The 23,061-nt window shown below is 47.1% G+C and overlaps 1 protein-coding gene across 1 annotated transcript in view; it reads left to right on the forward strand.

The window, feature by feature from the left end:
- LOC126527017 (uncharacterized) overlaps nt 1-23,061 on the forward strand; it is a 65,940-nt gene that overhangs the window by 37,458 nt on the left and 5,421 nt on the right. Inside the window, exon 2 of the mRNA XM_050174732.2 lies at nt 22,549-22,783. Coding sequence (XP_050030689.1) covers nt 22,549-22,783 — 235 coding nt within the window. The remainder of the gene's footprint in view (nt 1-22,548; nt 22,784-23,061) is intronic.

Raw genomic sequence — 23,061 nt, forward strand, 5'->3', positions numbered from 1 at the left:
TACAGCGCTCTGCTCTTTGCTGTTCGAGGCACGCCTATCAACTCAACTGAAATAAAATCTTTATTTCTACGCTAAAATGTCGCGGAGCCAGCCAACACGGAGAGAACGAAAATGCAACAAATCGTCTAGACGAAGTACTGGGCCTGGAGGTTCAAGGCTAGGTGGGGAACGACACGGATGTGAATGTATTGAAATTATACATGTAGGCGTGGGCAGGTGCACGATAAAATACAAATTGATTAAACTACAAAGAGATTCACTAATAAATGAATTAAAAATTTAATTCTTGGCTTTACGTGCCAGAACAACAGCATGATTTTGAGACACGCCGTAGTGGGGGACTCCGGTGTTCTTTAACCTGCCCCCACTGCACGGTACACGGGCTTTTTTTTGCATTTCGCCCTCGGGCTTGGCAACGCCGAGGCCACTATGCCACTACAGTGGGCACCCACAAACAAGACAGATTTATATTGTGCATGTTTCACTCATGCATACTTAATTCATGGAGCTAAAAAAAGCCCGGTCAGTCTGAACGTTTTACTAGATATATATTTATGTCAAAAAAAGAAAGGAAAGAATAAACTAACGTGCTGGCGAATTACCGAGAGTCATTGCATCTTCAATTCAGAACCTACGTAAAGGGGATGCGAAGGATACCTTTCACTACGGTGTACGGATTTCCTGCGATGTAATATCAACATCGGTGCGTTTTAGGCGTCGACCAACACGTCATGTCAAAACTGCTTTGGGCGCGTGCCAACCCGACCGGAATTGTGTTCGCCAACCAGGGTCTCGCTGCAGAAGTGGAGCGGCGCGTAGGCTATACGTGACGTGACGTCTTTCTGGGCTTTGATGCATTTTCTTATTCTTGGCCAATCTTTGTACAGCGTGCGGGCCTCTCCGTGCTTGCTGCAGTCTATTTTCTGTGCGGAAAGCAGTGTCCTGCTTACTGATGGGTTCACGCTCGAAGAAGTGGAAACGCTCGATATGCCTGCACAGAAATGTGACAGCATGCGACGTTTAGTGAGCGCGGACAGCGACAGGATGCGACATATTTTTTTAAATTTTCGTATTCTTCTCTATGTGTATCGCCTGGAGTTTTTGTTTCCTGCGCAGCCGTAGCTGCACCTGAAAATATCATTGCATGTTCGTCAGAGGGAAGCCCAGACAGTCGTCTCTTCAAGGCGCCAGAAAAAAAAAATATATATTTTATATGAATGTTATCGCTTCTAACTGCTTGGTTGTGTTGCATACTTATAGAACAGGACTAAACTGCGACAGAATTGTTTTTCCTCGGACAAGTTTTGGATAGGTCGAGAGAGAGAGAGAGAGAGAGAAAGAGAGAGAGAGAGAGAGAGAGAGAGAGATGAAGATAATAGGCAGGGACGTTAACCAGATATTAGTCTCCGGTCTGCTACCCTGCACTGGGGTTGGGAGATAGGAGTTAGAAAGAGCGCAGACAGGAAAGATTTCGTAAAAGCTAACAAACTGCATTGTGAATATAGGATCAAATAACACGTAGTAACTGCTCCAGTGCCGAGCATTAACGTGTAGCTCATCATTGCACGTCACCTATTATTGCGATAGAAATTATGCAGACCCTCCAGGCGCGTTCGCGCCATTGTCGCTGCCGGCGTGCTGTTCCGGATCCAAAGGTGCACACGCGGCCTGAGCGCCAAGTGTTGCAGGTCATGTCACGGGTTCGAGCTGCAATGGCGAGCATGCGCGAGCGAACTGATAAGACGCCTTGATCAATGCTGGAGATCAGGTCATATGATTATAGCGCAAAAGACGTGGTACCATACGAATAAGCTGGCGACCGGAAATGAATGAGGCGCTCTCACCCGAGAAGACAGCGCTCAACAAGGCACCAGTCTTCTAAGCTCGCTCTCCAGGAAAGCGTCTATTTCCTCTCCAGTCGCTTGTTCAAATGCTTTAGGGCCTCTCGCTCCAAAGTAAGTACATATAGTGTCACCTATTCTGCTGAACTTTTGATACGCGGTGCACTTATACAGTGAAGGCGGCGGTAGCACGGAACGTTCTTTTGTGATAAGCATGCGCGCTCACTGCTGCCGGCGCTCCTCGTCACGCCTGTGATGTGGCCGCGAGTGCTTGCGATCATCCAGGGAACTATGGTCATCTTGTAGATGTAGGGGCCGAAAAAATACCCGGCAAGGTTGGTGGAGGGGGGGGGGGGGGACGTTTTATTTTTGTCGTTTTTTTTTCAGCACGATGACAGTGGAAAAATACCATCCAAATTTGCACATACAGTATACAGAAGTGATGACGACGACTACAAGAAAACGGCCGTACAGTTTTTGAGTGCCTTCATTATATGCTTCCAGATTCGTCTTGAAGGCGTAGCCCATAGCTTTCAAATGTAGCGGAATACAGGACGCACTCTGGGTCTTGGTTCATGAATGGCGTCTTGCACTCCGCGAAGCACATGGAACCGTCAACCTGGTGACAAGGCCTCTGCACTGACTAACTACTTCTAAGCTGCTGCAGATACTTTCGCCATCTGCCAGTTGTGAACGAAACTGGTCTTTGTTTGGAAATGTCCATAACAAGCATCGCAGCAGACTCACGTGTTCAAACTCTCGTGTTCAAAAACGTGTCTTCGCGCATTCGCGATCGATTCTAATGCGAGTATGTCCAGCGAGAGTGACTCAGACACCTAGTGACCTTACTCCCACTTATCGGATTAGTATTCTTTCGGAAAAGTCAAGGCATTCACGTTCTTTGTGTTATTATCGCAACTAGTTCCAGATATTTATCTTTGATGGCTAGAACAATATATTTAAGCTAGTTTTACTGGAATTTTTGTTCTGCTCAGCATATTCGAAATAAAGAAAAAAAAAACGCTTTTTTCCTGCCGCTCAATATTTCGGAAATTTTGCGTCTTCAGTCCAACTGTGTCTTTGGCCGCGTGACTGCTCGCGCGTGTTTATCTAGTAAGCGGATGTATACTGCCCATAAAGCTGCGAGCCTTACCTCATGAAATACGATATTAACCTTCATTGTCAGTATAGCGCTAACATGCCATGCAGAACACAGGTCCTCGCCTGTTTGCTCGCTTCCTACGATGGGTAACATCCAACTTGTCCGCTTCGCTGTGGAACCGATGCTTTGATACGGCTGTGGATGTTTTGCCCTTCTGGTGAAACTGCGACATTTACCGCAGAAACAGCTTATGGCTGGGTCATCCGCAGACTTCCGTTCCACTACATAACAGAAGGTACGTCGTGACGCTGCATCGTGGTGCCAAGCCTGCCTGTTTCAAGCCAAACATGTAGACATATCTGAACAATTTGCCCGCTTCACGGGAAGTAAATGGTGTAGACTTTCGCTTCATCTCCCCTCGACGATCTTCTTGAGAGTGGTTCTTCATATCGGGACATGAAAGCATAACTTATGATAAGAATCATATATAGGGCGCTCCAGCTGACGTTAACCAAGCTGTTATGTATCTTCTACCATATATTTTTCTTCATTTTTTTTCCTTTAACAGCTCGACTAACGGCACACATGGTATATGATGCTAACAGAACATGAAGCGACAGAAAACATGCGGGGAATTACTGCTACACTCAAGTAAAATGTAGGAGTAATAAGAAAAAGAAAAATGAAGATGTACGAAAGATAATTCGCCGCACTTCTTCCGCATTACGGAGGCGATAGTTTACCATCAGGCTACCACGGCGGCCGCCCTCCCCTCCACTTTCTTGAGTATTTGTGCGTGTATACAATATTACCCTTGGGTACGTGAGCAGCACCACTAGCGGCCAAGCCCGTGTATGTGGAACATTTCAACCGCAGGCGTCACGTTGTACGTTAACTTAGGAGCAGGCAATAGGCCTAAACCTTAGTTTGCTACGTCACGGCTTCAATGCTGCCAATGTCGGTAGTCACACTATTAAATGAGCGAGAAGTGTAAGGGGGTAGCGAACGGCTAGATTTTTGTGATTTACAATTTGCGAGAACTGGTGCCAATCCATCGCGAGCGATCTCTCTTCCGGCAAGTGGAAGTGGCATCACGAAGACGACGCATGGCCCGAAACAGCTAGCCGGGCTTTTAACCCGGGTTTATTCCGCAATCTATACGAAGCAAACAGACAATTAAGTGAGAGAAAACACTGGAATGATTAGCCGTTACGTTTAATTGAAATGCAGAACTACCAAGGAAAACGAAAAGTGGACGAAAAGAAAACGTAATACCACCAAATAAAGCTTCAGGGGGAAGTTTTTGGAAACTGTAGCAAGAAACGCTGTAGACGCGCTATGCTCCATTTCATGCATCGAAGGCAACGCTACGAAGGCTAGCGAGACTTCTCTCACAGCTCACATTCGCGACCAAAATATTATGCATCACACGTGAAGGAAACATGTAAGTAAGCGTCAAGTTCGATGTATCATTAAGTCTCGTACGTTTACGTCGCAGTATATTACGTACATATTACATAAACGGTGTTGCAAATATGACCTTTACCACCTAGCGGCCGGAGTGACAGACTTTTGCGCTCGCGACCAGGACATAGAAAGCCGCGCAGTGGAAACACAAATGTGCTAAAGTAATTCGTGGTTCGACATAATTTCACGTCCACAAGTTGTGGCTGCAACATATGAAGTAGTATAGTAGTAGTAGTAGAAATTGTCGCGGACCAATAACAACTGCTCCACGAAGCGCACGGAGGGATACCTGTACGACTGCAATACTTGCGTAGCTCTCGCAGCGTTGCTTGAAAGTATGAAACGGAGTATAGTCGCACAGACAGGGACTATCTGCCACTTACGGGCTACTTTACCGACCTCTTTGTCATTACTTTCATTGTTCCTGCAGCGATCACTCGCTTCAGCTTCTGCGGTCGTGTAGTTTGCGTTGTCGAATGAAGGAACTACGTGTATCTTGAGCACCTATGCCGCGGTACAACACGTACGATAATCTCCACTGCACTAAACCCACTCCATGACCTTTTAAAAGCACGGAAGTGTGTCGATCAAGGCGTTTTTACAGTGCACAGAGTCGACGAGTCGGAGTATCGCTTCCCCCTTTCCTGTTTACAATAAATATTTCTATCTATTCGCCCCGACAATCATTGCCATTGAGGCGAAAAGCTTAGGCGAAATGGCCCACGTCTCAACTCCTCGACAAACCAAAGTTGCTGGCGTGGTTATCTGCGTTACTCATGCCCAGCTATTTGCTTACAAGTTGCAGCAGCAGTTAAACGCTACGGGCAGTTGCTATACAGTTTCCTTTCTGTGAATGTCTTAACCTGGCGTTTATATCAGAGATAGAGAGGCGTCAAATGAGGAAATTGGTTGTGAAAATGCTTGGCAGCCGCAGTTGAAAGAATAGCCGCCACTAAACCAGTGCCTCGGCGTAATGTCACCGTTCTACCATGGCGTGGTCATAGGCCGTAGAGATGAAGCTACATCAGGCCTGAAAAGTCTGAGTGGCGTACCCTCACCTGTGAGGACACGGTGTAAGAAGCTTACGTGCAATAACAGCGCATTGTGTGACATGTGGCGCCCTTTCTCGTGCGCCGCATCGTTCATTGGATGGTCTGCAGAAGGATTGAAAAGCGGGCGAGTTGGGACCTATCCATTCTTGGGCGGCGTACTTACAAACGAAGCACGAGAAAGAGTACAGAACAAGTACCGTATTCTTTCTCGTCTTTCCTTTGTACGTGCGCTGCCCAAGTATGGATTGGATGGTCCACAAGGTATGGCACTGCGTCCACTGGCGGATCCAGAAGAGAGGCGCTCCGGCGCTACACTTTAGCGCTGACGGTATTGATCGTGCAGCGCAGGGTCACGTGATTATTGGGGTGATTTCTTCAGAAAAACAAAAACAAACGAAAGCTTCACGGAGAGCTGATTTGCCAAAATTTGTTGCATGACGTCAATGCTCCCTCCTAATAATTTTCTTCGTCTATAGTAGAAACCGACAAAACAAAACTTCATCAAAACATATAATCTTTATTTTTCGTCTTCCTCTGATCTCTACAATCGGAATTACAAGCATAGCATGGAATGCTGAAACATATTACGTATTACAAAGCAGTTCACATCCCACAAACATTACGTATTATAAACTGAAAACCGAATATTTCCTAGCAAACCAGATTGCACATTCTGGCGTTTGTGTTGACTATATGGCGTGCATCAAAGTGCAGATGCAAAGTACCGCTCATTCTCTGCCCTAGGATGAGTTCTACAGAAATAACTGCTATCCACACGACCGCAGCAGAATGCAGAGAAATGCACTTGGTTGGGGATCCTCGAAATCGTTCTTTTTGAGCAGCAATGTCCACTCTGCGGCTTTTCGCACAACGTTTTAGAACGCCACTTGCTGTATTTGTCGTTCTTTCGGCTGTGTGTTTCAAGGCATTCTGACGGAAACGGCGCATTATGCCGCTCGTCAGACGTGCTGATGCCCAAGTGTGTGCCAGGCCTCACAGCCTTCCCTCCTGCAATCCTCTTGAGTTTGGTGAGGAGGAAGCAACGCGAATGAAGCGACAATGTCGCGCTCAGGTTGTCGTTCATATTTGGAAAGTATAAGGCTGGACCTACGCGTCACACATATAGGCATTGCGCCAAGGCAAAGTTGTAGTGTCGGCATGATGCGTTACGTGGTCGGATTTCGTAATGCTGGACTCCCTTGGCCCCGAACGAAATACCATCGCGAGTACTGCTAAATACAAGACGTCAGCGCCGCAGCTAGTCTATTTTTATGCACTTCGCCATTACGCTAGGAAAGGGGCTAAAACAGCCAGACTGTCTACACGCACACGCGCGCACACACACGCGCGCACGCACAAAATGTTTCGAAAACAAGTTTTTTTTTTTTAAATCGTTTGAAAGCAGTTTTCTGCAAGGATGCGCCCCCATTTATTTCTTTTTATTTTCAGAAGTACGATACATGCTGGAACCCATATTCCGCTTCCGCAGCAGCGAAGTACAAAATAAAATTTACGGTAATTACGAATAAAAGCAATTTCGACATCGCGTTAAAGTGGGTTCGAGCTTGGGCAGTGCATTTCCTTTAGCGTGATAAAAAAGAGATCCAAAAGAGCCAAAAAGAAACAAAAGGAAGCAAAACCCACGGGCGGCAAATTGCACTTCACAGCCTTTATATATAACAATGCCAGACCTGACACTTTTCTCTTGGGGGATAATGGCAACCTGCTGTTCATGATCTGAGAATGCCTGCCAAACGCACCCCAGCCGATTCTTATTCTTCTGATTATTTCAGTCTCATGATCCGGATCCGCGTTCACTACCTGCCCTAAGTAGATGTATTTCCTTTACCACTTCCAGTGCCTCGCTACCTATCGTAAACTGCTGTTATCTTCCGAGCCTGTTAAACATTACTTTTGTTTTCTGCAGGTTAATTTTTAGAGCCGCCCTTCTGCTTTGCCTCTCCAGGTCAGTGAGCATGCATTGCAATTGTTCCCCTGAGTTACTAAGCAAGGCAATATTATAAGCGATTCCCAAGTTCCCAATTTAAGGAATTTCTTTGTCGAGGTGTTGACCAACAGTCCGAGAGTGCATTTGTAAGCTTTCCTAAGGATTGCCTCTAATTATTCTTTGTCCTGCTCGAGCGGTGTTTGGTAGGGGACACTGTATACAATACTGCAGACCACGGGGGCCTGTATTAGCCTACATGTGCCCTCTTCCTTCATACTTCGTCGCCTGTTTGAGATTCTTGCGATCATCCTCGTGATCTGCGCTTTGGTGTTTGCGAGCTGCCTGATTGTGTGATCCACACGACAGTTGCTCTCTATCTACATGCCAAGGATCTTAACTTGGGATACCTCCGTAATCTTCTTCCCCCCTTTGAAGATGTCTATGGGGTTTTGCAGACTGTATCCTCTTCTGTAGACTCTGAGCACCTCGGATTTCTCCGGGGAGCATGCAAGTCCGCAGTGTTCAGTGTATGCGTGGTCTGTATCTGCTGCACTCTGCAGAAGGTCTTGTTTTTGTTTTTCTCCTAAGGATCCCTTGGTCACCCATATTTTGACGTCGTCGGCGTATATGGCATGCAGAGTCCAATTTTTTCGAGCTGCCGTGCTAAGCCGATCATAACAATGTTAAAAAGTATAGGGGATATCACAGAGACTTGCGGTGTTCCCTTTTTGGGCGTGTTGAAGGTGTCAGTCCTGATGCCTCCTATACCAATGGTGGCGGTTCTGTCACTGAGGAAAGCTTTGACGTAGTTGTGTATTCTCTGCCCGCAACCAATTTTGCTGAGACCCTCCAGCGCAGCACATTGTCGAAGGCCGCCTTAAGATCGAGTGCAAGCAAGATATTTTCTCCGTATTTCGGGATGATAGTAAGTCATCATCATCATCATCAGCCTAGTTACGCCCACGGCAGGGCAAAGGCCTCTCCCATACTTCTCCAACTACCCCGGTCATGTACTAATTGTGGCCATGTTGTCCCTGCAAACGTCTTAATGTCATCCGCCCACCTAATTTCCTGCCGCCCCCTACTACGCTTCCCTTCCCTTGGAATCCAGTCCGTAACCCTTAATGACCATCGGTTATCTTCCCTCCTCATTAGATGTCCGGCCCATGCCCATTTCTTTTTCTTGATTTCAACTAAGATGTCATTTACCCGCGTTTGTTCCCTCACCCAATCTGCTCTTTTCTTATCCCTTAACGTTACACCTATCATTCTTCTTTCCATAGCTCGTTGCGTCGTCCTCAATTTCAGCAGAACCCTTTTCGTAAGCCTCCAGGTTTCTGCCCCGTAGGTGAGTACTGGTAAGACACAGCTGTTATACACTTTCCTCTTGAGGGATAGTGGCAACCTGCTGTTCATGATCTGACAATGCCTGCCAAACGCACCCCAGCCCATTCTTATTCTTCTGGTTATTTCAGTCTCATGATCCGGATCCGTGGTCACTACCTGCCCTAAGTAGATGTATTCCCTTACCACTTCCAGTGCCTCGCTACCTATCGTAAACTGCTGTTCTCTCCCGAGACTGTTAAACATTACTTTAGCTTTCTGTAGATTAATTTTCAGACCCACCCTTCTACTTTGCCTCTCCAGGTCAGTGAGCATGCATTGCAATTGGTCTCCTGAGTTACTAAGCAAGGCAATATCATCAGCGAATCGCAAGTTGCTAAGGTATTCTCCATCAACTTTTATCCCCAATTCTTCCCACTCCAGGTCTCTGAATACCTCCTGTAAACATGCTGTGAATAGCATTGGAGATATCGTATCTCCCTGTCTAACGGTTTTCTTTATTGGGATTTTGTTGCTTTCTTTGTGGAGCATTACGGTGGCTGTGGAACCGCTATAGATAGCTTCCAGTATCTTTACATATGGCTCATCTACACCCTGATTCCGTAGTGCCTTCATGACTGCTGAGGTTTCGACTGAATCAAATGCTTTTTCGTAATCAATGAAGGCTATATATAAGGGTTGGTTATATTCCGCACATTTCTCTATCACCTGATTGATAGTGAGAAAATGGTCTATTGTTGAGTAGCCTTTACGCAATGCTGCCTGGTCCTTTGGTTGACAGAAGTCTAAGGTATTTCTGATTCTATTTGCGATTACCTTAGTAAATACTTTGTAGGCAACGGACAGTAAGCTGATCGGTCTATAATTTTTCAAGTCTTTGGCGTCCCCTTTCTTATGGATTAGGATTATGTTAGCGTTCTTCCAAGATTCCGGTACGTTCGAGGTCTTGAGGCATTGTGTATATAGGGCGGCCAACCTTTCTAGGACAGTGTTCCCACCATCCTTCAACAAATCTGCTGTTACCTGATCCTCCCCAGCTGCCTTCCCCCTTTGCATAGCTCCCAAGGCGTTCTTTAACTCTTCCGGTGTTACTTGTGGGATTTCAAGTTCCTCTAGACTATTCTCTCTCACCTTATCGTCGTGGGTGTTACTGGTACTGTATAAATCTCTATAAAACTCTTCAGCCACTTGAACTATCTCATCCATATTAGTAACGATATTGCCGGCTGTGTCTCTTTACGCACACATCTGATTCTTGCCTATTCCTAGTTTCTTCTTTACTGCTTTTAGGCTTCCTCCGTTCCTGAGAGCCTGTTCAATTCTATCCATATTATAGTTCCTTATGTCCGCTGTCTTACGGTTGTTGATTAACTTAGAAAGTTCTGCCAGTTCTATTCTAGCTGTAGGGTTAGAGGCTTTCATACATTGGCGTTTCTTGATCAGGTCTTTCGTCTCCTGCGATAGCTTACTGGTTTCCTGTTTAACGGCGTTAAATTACAAAATATGTGAAATGGCGTTCCATGTGTAAAACTATGTTCCAGAGAGATAACCACTGTTGTTGGAACAGTGTTCCACATATTTGTATCTATAATATGAAACATTGTTCTACTCAACTGTAACTGGAGCCATGTTTAAGTACGTGCCTAAGCATGTGGGACATCGCTCCACATACCTAATCATGGTTCCAATTAGAGAAGTGCGAAAAAATGATCAATAGGTACAAATGTGTGGAACAATGTTCCGTTAAGAACGGCTATTTCGCTATAGAACGTTAATTCCACATATTTATGGGCGTGTGAATTCAAAAAGCATAAGGTTCAAATATATGCAAAACCGTTCCTTATATTTTCAGACTTTAAGTGAACGCCGTTCCATTGAAGTGAGTGTAAAAAATTTGCAAAAATGTTGCACTCATATAGCTGGAATCTAAGTATGTGGGACGGAGTGTAGAATGAATGCATTCTGGGATCTACCGTGCCAAAAGTACGATTTGATTATGAGGCACGCCGTAATAGTGGACTCCGGATAAATTTTGACCACCAGGGGATCTTTAACCTGCCCCCAACGCACGGAGCACGGGCATCTTTTGCATTTCGCCCGATCGAAGTGCGGCCGGCGCGGTCGCGATTCCATCCCGCGAGTTTCTGCAGGGCTGCGCCATAGCCGCTAAGCCACCGCGGCGGGTAAATTAAGATTGTATGTGGAGCCGCATTAGGCATGTACATCAGGAAAGCTGCGTAGAATTGCGCATCGATTGCCAGGTTCCAGCTAATGTTTCTTCCGAAAAGCTTATTATACGTTTAATTAAACGACGCAATGGACGCGTGACTACAGCATGCGTTCCGTCTCCCTCCGGTGCCTTTCCTCCGAAGCATTTCTCATTTGCGCGTCTGTACACTGGCGCTGCATGTGGACGCCCCACTAATTTCTCAGAAAGTTGCTCAGCTGGTTAAGATTCGTTAGGTGGAATCTGCGACCAGCGCGTCCAATTATCGAAGCGTTTGCGGGTCTCATTAAACAGCGCAGTGCGTTAACCCGGCTCTGAAAACAAGTGCGAAGCGCTACTTGGTGGTCTTAATTAGGAAGATTCGCACACTGCTTTCTCGTGTTCGTAGAGAGGATTTGAATGATTTGCGCGAAGTGTTGATTTGCGCTAAACGCGTATTTTTGTATGTACTGGCACTCCTCGCGAAAGCCTCGAGGAGCGTCAGGAGATGGTAAACAGTTCTTTTGAATGGAAAGTTTCTTGAATTTCGCCTCACGTTAAGAGCGTCCCGCCAACACTTCTTGAAATTAAATTATTTGTGCCACTGCTTGCTGCTTCCAGGCACCATGTTAAAGCTCGCGGCTTACCTCGGAAGGACAAGGCCGAAATATATTGGCGTTTAATATATAGAGTTACAGAACGGGTGCCAACAGAAGGCAAATGCAGTCGATGACGGCATAAAACTAGGGGGGGGTGGGGGGGGGTGATGAAATTGGGGAATTTGCAGGCACAAGTTGGAATCAGTTGGCGCAGGACAGGGGTAATTGCAGATCGCAGGGAGAGGCCTTCGTCTTGTAGCGGACAAAAAGAAGAAGATGATGATAATGATATAGGCAATTCCTTTTTCCAATAATGTGAAGCAGGGACGCAATAGCTGGATGCGCGCAATATTGTGAGCCATAAGAAGTTCTACTGTTTCGTACCGCATCGGTGAGAAGAAGCATTCGCGGACGCGCGCCACCAATCTCCTTTCGCGAGCAAAATAAATCGGGCGTGGCTGTAACGGGGACGCAGCCTCAATGGGGCACGTGAAACCCCTTGTGCGTGCTGTAGAGGGTTTATGAGCACTATATGGTACAGACATGATGCAGATCAAATACAGAAGTTACACGTATTCACGCACTAGAAATATTACGTGCACGAATTAAGTTCTACACTTACTGCAGGACTTACAGTCCAATTTTGCAAGCGTAATGGACCCGCTTGTTTTGTACATGGTGGCTGCGCCATCGGGTAAAGCAATGACCCTCATACTGGCGGACTGCTCTGAGCTGCTTGAGCCCGCCGCACTCGTAGATAGAACGGGGTCCTGTGCGTGCGCTTCTCTGAGAAGACTGGCACGATCCGCCATGGTCAGAGAGGTTGGGTACGTCTTGCTGCCCGAGCGTCTTCACGCTATTTCGCGACACCGCGTGTCGGACGTGGGGCGCCATAACCGAGCAAACGTGAAATTTCTGCGAAACATCGCACATTTGTAGGCCTTTAACTGCTGATGAGCACAGGTTTGAGTCTGATGGATCTTCCATATTATAGTTGAATGAGCTTTCTCAAATGTAAGCCCTGCTGCTCGCATCGACAAACGTACTGCCGAGCTATGCCTCCCCGAACGCCGAGCGAGACGCTAAATTTAGCTCCTACTGCATCACGCGTGGCGCCACAACAGCGCCCTCTGCGCAAGCGACATATGCGTGATTGAGTAATTGCTTCGTTTTTCTACGCAGCAACACCAAAGTGAGATGCGTGAATAGTACGGTTGCAAAGGTATAAGCGATAAAGGCTATAACATGATTTTATTACATCGGTTATAGCAAACACTGACCATTTTCAAGTAAGTTTCAAGTAAAGAAAGTGGGATTTTCGTCCGAAAGGCCAATCACAAACAGCGACAGCAAGGTACTGCTTTGCACTTGCACTCCCGGGACGGTGTTCTAAATGTACGCAGGTGCGATGTCTGTGCGGGAGGAAATAAAACTGGGCGAGTTGGTGGGAGTCATCAATCAACAGGGAGCCCGCCATTGCGCCCGAAGAAGCCGTTCTGTCTTTCCTTTGTATGCACAGGCAGAAAGGAAAAAACAAAGGCAATAATGTAACCACAAAATAGAATCATTTTTTCTTCTATTTTTCGTAGAGTGACCTTATTTGAAAAAAAAAGGTGTTTTCTTTAGGAATGAAGCCTAAAGGGGGTGTAGTCTCTCTTCCATTTCAGTTTTTCTTATTCATGCACCCCCCCACCAAAAAAGAAGAACAATTACTACATAGTTTACTTTCAGCTTACCCGCTGCTGCTTGTTTTTGAACAGGTTCCTCGCATACCGAGGTCTTTAAATCTGTGTAACGCTGGGCTGGTCAAGCGCTGCTGCTAGCCGTGCTTACGTCGTTATGCGTTGGAAGCGTTTGTGGGTTACCAGCGCCCAGCGCATTTTAAAGCGAAAGCTTTACTAGCCGCGAACTTGCGATTTCGCCGTGGCCGCGCTCCGAGGAGGCACATGACGTCACACCGCGTTCCTCGTCGTTGCGTTCGCCTCCGCTTGCTTCGCCAGCTGCGTGGCATGCCCGATAACATGTGGGAGGACTGGAAAGGAGAGCTCGCGTGCGCCGCAACCACAGTTGAGGCGGCAGTATGGACGGCGACAATTCTGATGAGTGGGAGGATGCCTGGAATCGACATCGGATCGAGATGAAGAGGAAACGAATAGCCCAAGAAACAGACGAACAGCGTGCCGAACGACTGGCTAAACGCCGAAACATAGCTAGACAACCAGACTAACCTGGACTAGCAATCAAGATTAAGCAAGGCTAACCATGCTTTGCCTTAGCTTTCGCTACGTATATCCTGGCATAGCCGAGCTAAGCCACTGCTAATTTTCTTTTTTAGTAACAGTTACCATGCGACAAAGTAGACAAAGTATTTGGGCTAGTTAGTACACGGCTCACTACACGTATAAGGCGCTTCAGTGCGGACCAACGACATAAGATTAATAGGATCTTAATGCTTTCGTGTGTACTGTTTCTGCTTGAGCACCACTGCTTGAGCACTGAATACGGTGCAGCAGCCTTACAGGCTGCTGCACTGCGTTGATCAGAATAAAGACAATATGCAGCCTAAAATATTGAATAATGAGGAACAGAAGAATATACTGTGCGTTGTATTAAAAGGCCCATTTTCCAGACGGGATATATATATATATATAAGAGTGTAAGAGTGGGGTTCATTAATATGCACAAGACAAAGATAATCAACAGCCGGGTAGGGAACAAGAGTTCAGGATCGCCCGCCAGTGAGTACGTTTACCTAGGTCAATTAATCACAGGGAACCCTGATCATGAGAAGGAAATTCATAGGAGAATAAAAATGGGTTGTAGTGCATACGGTAGCCATTGTCAGCTCCTGACTAGAAGCATACCATTATCATTGAAAAGAAAGGTGTACAATCAGTGCATTTTATCGGTGCTGACATATGGGGTAGAGACTAGACTGACAAAGAAGCTTAAGAACAAGTTAAGGAGCGCGCAAAGAGCGATGGAACGAAGAATGCTAGACATAACGTTGAGAGACAGAAAGAGAGTGGTTTGGATCAGAGAGCAATCGCGTATAGCCAATATTGTAATAGACATTAAGAGAAAAAAGTGGAGCTGGGCAGGTCATGTAATGCGCACGTTAGATAACAGTTGGACCATTAGGGTTACAGAATGGGTGCCGAGAGAAGGGAAGCGCAGTCAAGGACGGCCGAAGACGAGGTGGCGCGATGAAATTAAGAAATTCGCGGGCGCTAGTTGGAATCGGTGGGCGCAGGACAGGGGTAATTGGAGATCGCAGGGAGAGGCCTTCGTCCTGCAGTGGACATAGAATATTCTGATATATATATATACACGTATGTATGTATGTATGTATGTATGTATGTATGTATGTATGTATGTATGTATGTATGTATGTATGTATGTATGTATGTATGTATGTATGTATGACCGCCTCTTAACCAAGACGGAATAGCCGAATAATAAAACAATATTTTCATCGGGCACTAGGCATTTTCCGCAGTGTTTGGTTTTCCCGCTGCTGAGCCAACCATTTCTGAGAAATTTTGCATATAGCCTGCGAAGTAATCAGCACGAGTGACGAGTTGTCCCCGAAGAGGAAGAGCGCTAGGGGGCCAAACGGAGCTGTGCTCCTGCCTTGGTGCTGAGCTCCTGCCTCGACGCCTCATTTCACCCGGGCAACATCGACGTCGCCGAAAATACAGTACTCTATCGTCCTCTATTAATCAAGCAAAACCCGTGGATAACCGGTTTTCAACCGTAAGTCCATATTTCCTCATTCTCTGCTAATTCGAAGATTCGCGGAGAAGAACGCAGCTCTAGGCCTAGGCGGCGTCGGGCCGTCGGCTCCAGCTCGTGCGGGACGCGCCAGGATGGCTGACGACGACGCGTCTGCGACGATCGGAGCCACGCCGCCGATCGAAAAGAACCCCCAACGCGAATACAACGCTACCGACCTCTCGCAAAAAAAACCCTTGACAACGGGGGATGGTTTACTGCAAAATACCACAACTCAAGGCTGATCGCCGTTCCAATTACCTGGACCGAAGCGGTGGACAAATCAGCGCCGAGCCAGCCCAAACTGAAGGGAAATACCATCCGCCAAGAGAAGCTACCTTCACTACCGAAGTCCGATTTCAAAGTCATCATTAGACCGAAGAATGGGCTGAACATCAGTCAACTGAGCACGCATCAGATGGCCCGGGCTATAACCAAAGCATGTGGAAACCTAGACATGTGCAACGAAGGCAACTTGCTTATACGGTTGCGCAACGGATCGAACATCGCCATAATCAGCACGCCAAGCATGTGGACTGCAAATGTTTTGCAGAGTGTTCCAAGTCTACGTTTTGGTGCGAAAGACTATTCAGTGACGGCTTACGTGGCAGCGCCGGACAATTCGTGTAAAGGTGTGATTCACGGACTGGACGCCGGTACAACGCCGACCGAATTACTAGCCCACCTTCGGGTACGTACCCAAGGAGTCAAAATACTTTATGCAAGAATGCTTGGAAACTTCCAAACCGCGGTCATTACCTTCGAGGGCAAAATTGTCCTCCGCTACGTTTACTACTACGGCTGCGAGACACGTTGCTACCTCTATCGGTAATCGCGGCAAGTTTACTACATATGCTTCACGCCTGGGCATAGGACGGATGTATGCCCGACACCTGACGCCGTTGTCTGCTCGAACTGCGCCGAGCCAGTCATCGAGGATGGACACACCTGCGAGCTCAGGTATGCGCTATGCAAGGAAGCACACCCCACACGGGCAAAGGAGTGCAAGGAACGCCTCAGGAAACCGAGGAGCCCACGGGCGAGAAAGAAAGAGGAATCAGACGCCGAAGCCAGGGACGCCGGTGGACGTGGCCGGACCAGGAAACGCTGGTTCAGTAGGGACTCCAGCTAGACATCCAGGTCCAGTTCAAGGTCGAGATGCGCGTCAAAGACCAGGCAGGCTCCGGAAACGAAAAAGAAGCAGCAGAAGATGACCATAAACAAGAAGAGTAGGAAAGCGCATCTTTTCTCGGCTTCTCCCACTGCTCCAAAAAACACGAACACGCAGAGCGACGAAGTAAATGAGCTAAGGCAAACTATTCAGAATGCCAGGGCAGAAAATGCTGAGCTTGTACAGAAGCTCAACGAGCTCATAGATGAGTTTAAGGCACTGAGAAGGAATCCGCAGAAAGCAGCGTCTTCTTAAACAACACATCACTAACTGCACAGCTCCACCAGCCATAATCGCCTTACAGGAAACCGGCTGCTCATCCACTCTTGCGGGCTACTCGGTCTATGAAGGGCTCGGGCAAAGTAAGGTCGCGACGCTGGTTGCCAAAGCTGTCACCGCAATCAGACACGACATCGGCACAACGGACATTGACCGCGTCTTTATTGAAATTATTACCCAAAAAAGAAGCCAAGAAAGCATCTTTCTCCTCAACCTTTACAGCCCGCACAGCCAGAGGGAAGCAAACTTCGGCTACGTGCTACGCAAGGCAGAACAAGCCGCAGGCAAAAAGGGTCTCGTTATCCTGGGTGATTTTATTGCCCGGCACAAAAGCTGAGGCTACGTAAAGGAAACTCAAAAACGCAGGGATCTAGCCAGAGAAGCGGATCGCAGAAGGCGCAATCTCATCACAGACCACACCCAACCCACGCGAGTGGGGAACAGTATCAACCGTGATTCGCGCCCAGACTTTGCATTCGTCAGAGGGGTGAGGGATGCTCGATGGGAAAACGATAGGGAAACGCTTAGCCATGACCACTTCATTTTGCGCAAAAGATAGAAACCCTCCCGATCAGCAAAAGGCTTGGCCAGGCTAGGATGACCGACTGGGTAGCCTATAGAAAAACTAGGGCGGAGTCCGAAGACACTGAGATAACAGACATTACGAGCTGGGTCGCAGGAATCAAGGCAGACTGCAAAAGGCTAACCCGAGAGGTCGCCCTCACCACCAACACACCCGAGGTACATAAGCATCTTTTACACCTGTGGGACGCCCGACGGGGGCTACTAAGAAGATGGAAGCGGCAGAAGCACAACAGAAAACTCAGACTAAAGATCGTCGAGGTCACCAGACAAGCCGAAGAGTATGCGACAGAACTCTCAGGGCACAACTGGGACCGAAACTTCAACGAGCTACAGGGGACCCTAGGTTGGAAAAAGACATCGGCCTTGCTAAGGGCTCTCATAGACCCAACGATGACCAAGTCCGAAAATCGTAAAACGACCCAACGGATCGCGCACCGATCCCAAGGCACAGACCGGGAAATGCTAGAGAACATCAAGCAGCGCTACATTGGGGATACAACGGACATCGACTGCAGCTTGGCATACACGGGCGAAGCAAATCCCGCTCTAGATTAACCCATTACCCCAGAAGAAGTCAGACACGCTGTAATGTCTGCTACAAAGAACACAACGCCAGGTAAGGATGGCATCACCAACGCCATGATAAGAAACCTGGACGCAAACTCGATCAAACGATTTACAGAATTCGTAAATAAAACCATCCCGGACGACTGGAGACATGCGGAAATAGTAATGATTCCGAAGTCCGGAAAGACTTCCTGCCTAGAAAACCTGCGACCCATTTCGCTAACCTCCTGCTTGGGAAATGTATACGAGAGAATCATGCTTCAGAGGTTGGAGACCCACCTGGAGGATAACGAGCTCATGCCACACACTATCTTTGGATTTACAAAATGCCTCTCAACGCAAGACATCCTCCTGCAGATTAAGGAGAAGGTACTTACTACTTACCGGACAGGCCGCCATTGGAATATGAACCTGGCAACGTTTAACGCTAGAACGTTATCTAGTGAGGCGAGTCTAGCAGTGCTATTGGAAGAATTAGAGGGCAGTAAATGGGATATAATAGGGCTCAGTGAAGTTAGGAGGCCAAAAGAAGCATATACAGTGCTAAAAAGCGGGCACGTCCTGTGCTACCGGGGCTTAGCAGAGAGACGAGAACTAGGAGTCGGATTCCTGATTAATAAGAACATAGCTGATAACATACAGGAATTCTATAGCATTAACGAGAGGGTGGCATGTCTTGTTGTGAAACTTAATAAGAGGTACAAAATGAAGGTTGTACAGGTCTACGCCCCTACATCTAGTCATGATGACCAGGAAGTCGAAAGCTTCTATGAAGACGTGGAATCGGCGATGGGTAAAGTCAAAACAAAATACAGTATACTGATGGGCGATTTCAATGCCAGGGTAGGCAAGAAGCAGGCCGGAGACAAGGCAGTGGGGGAATATGGCATAGGCTCTACACGCACACGCACGCACACGCACGCACGCACACACAACAATATCGATATTGAAGCGAGAAACTCAAATTACACACACACACACACACACACACACACACACACACACACACACACACACACACACGCACACGCGCACGCGCACACGCACACGCACGCACACGCACGCACACGCACGCACGCACACACAACAATATCGATATTGAAGCGAGAAACTCAAATCACACACACACACACACACACACACACACACACACACACACACACACACTATCGATACTGAAGCGAGAATCTCAAACAAAAAAAACACAATATCAAAACAAAATAAAGCAACATGTTCAAAGACATGTTTACAGCAACGCTGTGAACATGTTTGCGGGTTATATGTCTGAATCCCAGCATGGAAATATGACAGCGTCCTGCAATGTCACCGTTTCACGAGTCCAGTTTTTGTCCGGTTCCGGTAGTGGGATATCTTCGAAGGGCTCGATACGAGCAGCCGCAGGACTTGTGCACAGCATGATGTCATAGAATATGTGCTGAAAGTAAAGTTAGTAATGCTAATCCGATGCCTCGATGTTTACGCTGCAGCTTCCGCGCTGTTCCCTCGCACTTGAAGCTCACTTTACGTAAATATTTAATTAGACCAAAGTGAGAATATAGTTGTTTTTTACCTGGGATTGCGCTATTAGCGCACCAAGAAAAACGCCTTTAAATCTTTTGAAATCAGCGCTACTCTTTCAATAGTAATTTTTTAGCTATTCTCGTTACACATGTATTTCATCAGTGAAAGTTAATTCAGGTTTTCCAGCGCTTCAGTCACGTCGTAAATGCGTTACTACCTCTCTTGGAAGATTTGTTACGCGAGCTCAACTGTTGAAAAAATGAGCGTTTGTCTGCGGGCATCTGCGGAACGATCTTCAACTCAAGGTGAAAGTTCTGTCGCGCCGCACTAGAATCTGTCATGCGTCTGTCTTACACCATATTCGATAAACAACGTGAAAATTAAAATTTAAAAAGAAATGAAGAAGAATAGTGGGGTGTGTAATGTTGCGCTTGAGTGCAACTTTATATTACAGGGGGGAAAATAGGCGGGTCTCATGCTTACGTGCTAATCGGTGCTAGGCGAAGCTTACGGTGATGTTCGCGCAAATGACGAAGTAAACGTCCCGCAGACACAACGCTAATGCCCCAAATGCTTGCAGGAAATTATGTAAATGAAGTGTTATTTTATTAAATGTAATTGTTAACGTTACAACATAAATGAAATATTTAACCATGCGTAACGTGGTCCCGCAAGTGTAACGAGCTGACGCAAATCTTTAGATGCAGGCTAGGCCTCCATTTGAGGGCGAAAGAAACGCACATTAAATGCACACTTTTTCTTCGCGTTATACACTTCGTAAGGTATACTATTTGTAAACGCCGACGGGATCAAAAAGTTATGTTATGGCCGCAAGAAATGCAGCCTCGCATGTTCTCAAGTCTGTTCGTTTTCTTCGTATTGTTTTTGACTCTCCACAACGGTGAGAAGTGGCACACGCGTGAAGTAATAGGAGTTGTAACGAGATCCGTTACAAGTTTCGATTCCTCTCGTGAACACGTGATTATTCACACCACGAGATGTTGGCGTCGGGAAGGATGGCTAGCTCGCTCTTTATACCATGGCGCTTGCCCATTACGGAGATGGCTTATGTTGCCCCTTTTTTGTGTACATCTCTGTTGCCGACTTTTTATTTACTTGTGACCTCTGGTAATGGGTAGTAGGTATCGACGGTAATGGGATGTAACGCCATATGACGACGCATTGATCACAGAGGAACCGCGACGGCCTGACAACTCCAACGTGGCGACCACGGAGTGACCACAGCTGCATGCCAATGAGTGTGTGCCTACGGCTGCGCGTTTACGAAGTCGTCACGACTGCATGGGAAGGAAGAATGACAACGATTATGCATGATGACGATCGAATGACAACAACCGAGTAAGTCTCGATGACAGATTAGCGACAGCGGAACAGTGACGATACAATCTCAACGGCCTGCATGCTGACCACAGTATGACCACGACGGAATGATGACGATGGAATGATGGCCACTGAGTGACGACGACAGACTATATCTGCTATTTTCGTCTGCACTATGCCCGAACGACGAAGGAATAACGGTGACTGCTGGCGAAGAAAGTGCGTCTGCGTTGGAGATCGCGTCGGTGCTTACGTAATCATCAGCGGCCCCAAGCTGCCTCGCTTTTCACTATAACCGATGCTAGTGTGCACTGTGCCTCAGCGGCAGTCACGCGAGACAGCAAGCGGTCAGTATCCAGCAGGCAGCAGCCAGCCGCAGTGGCGCATGACCGGTGGTCCAAGTTGTTCTGCAATAGGTGAGACAGCAGCAGCGAGCACCCGAAAAGTGGGCAGAAAAGCTGAATAAAGCATTGCTTTAAAAACGGCCTTAGTGGCACGCATGCGCGCTGTGAGTATCGTAAAGTTAGGTAACACGGAAAAAATAAAATTAAAAAAATAATTCTCACAAGACAAAGTACCCTTTCTGCAATGTCTGTAGAAGGCCAGCAACAAGGAAGAGCCAGAACACAGAGTGCGATATTTCTTTGCTCTGTGCTATAGGCGCACAGTTACAAAATGAATCTAGAATTTAAAAGAATCTTTCTCGTAGACTGTCACTGTTTGATTTGCCCGGAAATATTGCTCACTTAGTCGCGAAAAAACGTGAGGCTCGGGGAACTGCACCATTCTTGCGCAGTCGAAATTACTCAAGACGAACGAGGCTGCATTTAATACATGCATACCACTAGTCTAGGCGATCGCGCACTGCCTGGCAATGCTGCCTGTTTCGAGGCCAAAAGCATGCTTAGGTACTGCTTGTTAACTCAATATTTTGTTTTCAGACTCGATAGTTAAATAGTTATAAAACGAGACCTGTTAGGTAATGGATTTGGCACCTTATTTTCGCAGTTCTAGCGCCGATCATTTACCACGTTTACGAGATTTTCTACCTTATGAGAGCTTCAGCGTCATTGCAAGTGACACTGGCGACTTGAAATCTTGAGCATCCTTTGAGTCTGGCAGGATACTTGCTTTTATTGGGACTGTAAATCATTAATTAAGGGAAAATGAGACATTCACTCAATCGTAGCAATTGCTACACAGGAAACCATTCGGGTTCCTTTGAAAGAAAGGCCTCGCAGTTGAAGAAAGTTGAACTTGAAGTTCTGCGGGTTTCCGCAGCACTATTACGTTAAACACTTGCCTTTGCTTCGAATTGTCGATAAATTCGACTTCTTTTGATATTTACTGCAGTATCTCCGAAGTCTTATCCCGCTTGAGAGTGGACACTTGCGGCTGCACTTGCTCGTTGTGCCCTCGGCTATACGCGCCACGGTAGCCCAGTCGCGCTGTTGAGCTCGACATCGCGGCTTTTACCCGGACGAGTTGGCCATATCTCGATGGGGGCGAAATGTAAAGCCGCTCGCGTACTTATAGTTAGGTGCGCGTTAAAAAACCGCAGGGGCTCGAAATTAATACGGAGCCTCCTAATACGGCGTGCCGCGTATCAGATGGGGGTTTTGGCGCGTAAAACACCAGAATTTAATATTTAATTTTTGAAACTCGGGACGTGGTCATGACTTCTTTTGCGGCGTGTTCCCAACAATCTTCGATTATCCCTCTGCATTATAATACTCTCAACGTTAGTGCAGGCGTCGTCCTTCTTTGGTGCTGCCCATGGCACGGCGGTGTCTGCTGGGCCGCTTCCACGGCGCGTGCGTCAGGAGCGGGCCGCACCAGCAGCGCCGATGACGCAGCTGCAACCAGAAGTTCCGACTGGTGCCAGAACGACGAGGTGTCGGAGTGCGTCGGCAAGCTGGACTTGCTGTCCCAGAACAAGAGCATCGCCTTCGCATCCTCCGAGGCCGAGCTGAAACGCATCTGCTCGTAAGTGCACTGCGAGTGAGGATTTAAATTTATTCTACGATTGTATTCTACCCAAGAAATAAATAACTGATTTATTTAATGATTGATTGATCGATTAAAATACTCCAAAGGGCTGAGAAAAGGCTAGAGCTGCCAGTTATAATCTACAACTTGCGAACAGGTTCAGCCAAAAAGGTTTTGTGTGTCTGAAAACGGTGCATAGGAACAATCGGTGAGCTAGTTGGTTGGCCACTGTAGTTGTAAAGGCAGCGCGCTCGTAGAAACCTGCGCGAAGAGCG

This window comes from Dermacentor andersoni, chromosome 9, assembly GCF_023375885.2.
Source record: "Dermacentor andersoni chromosome 9, qqDerAnde1_hic_scaffold, whole genome shotgun sequence".
NCBI lineage: Eukaryota > Metazoa > Arthropoda > Arachnida > Ixodida > Ixodidae > Dermacentor > Dermacentor andersoni.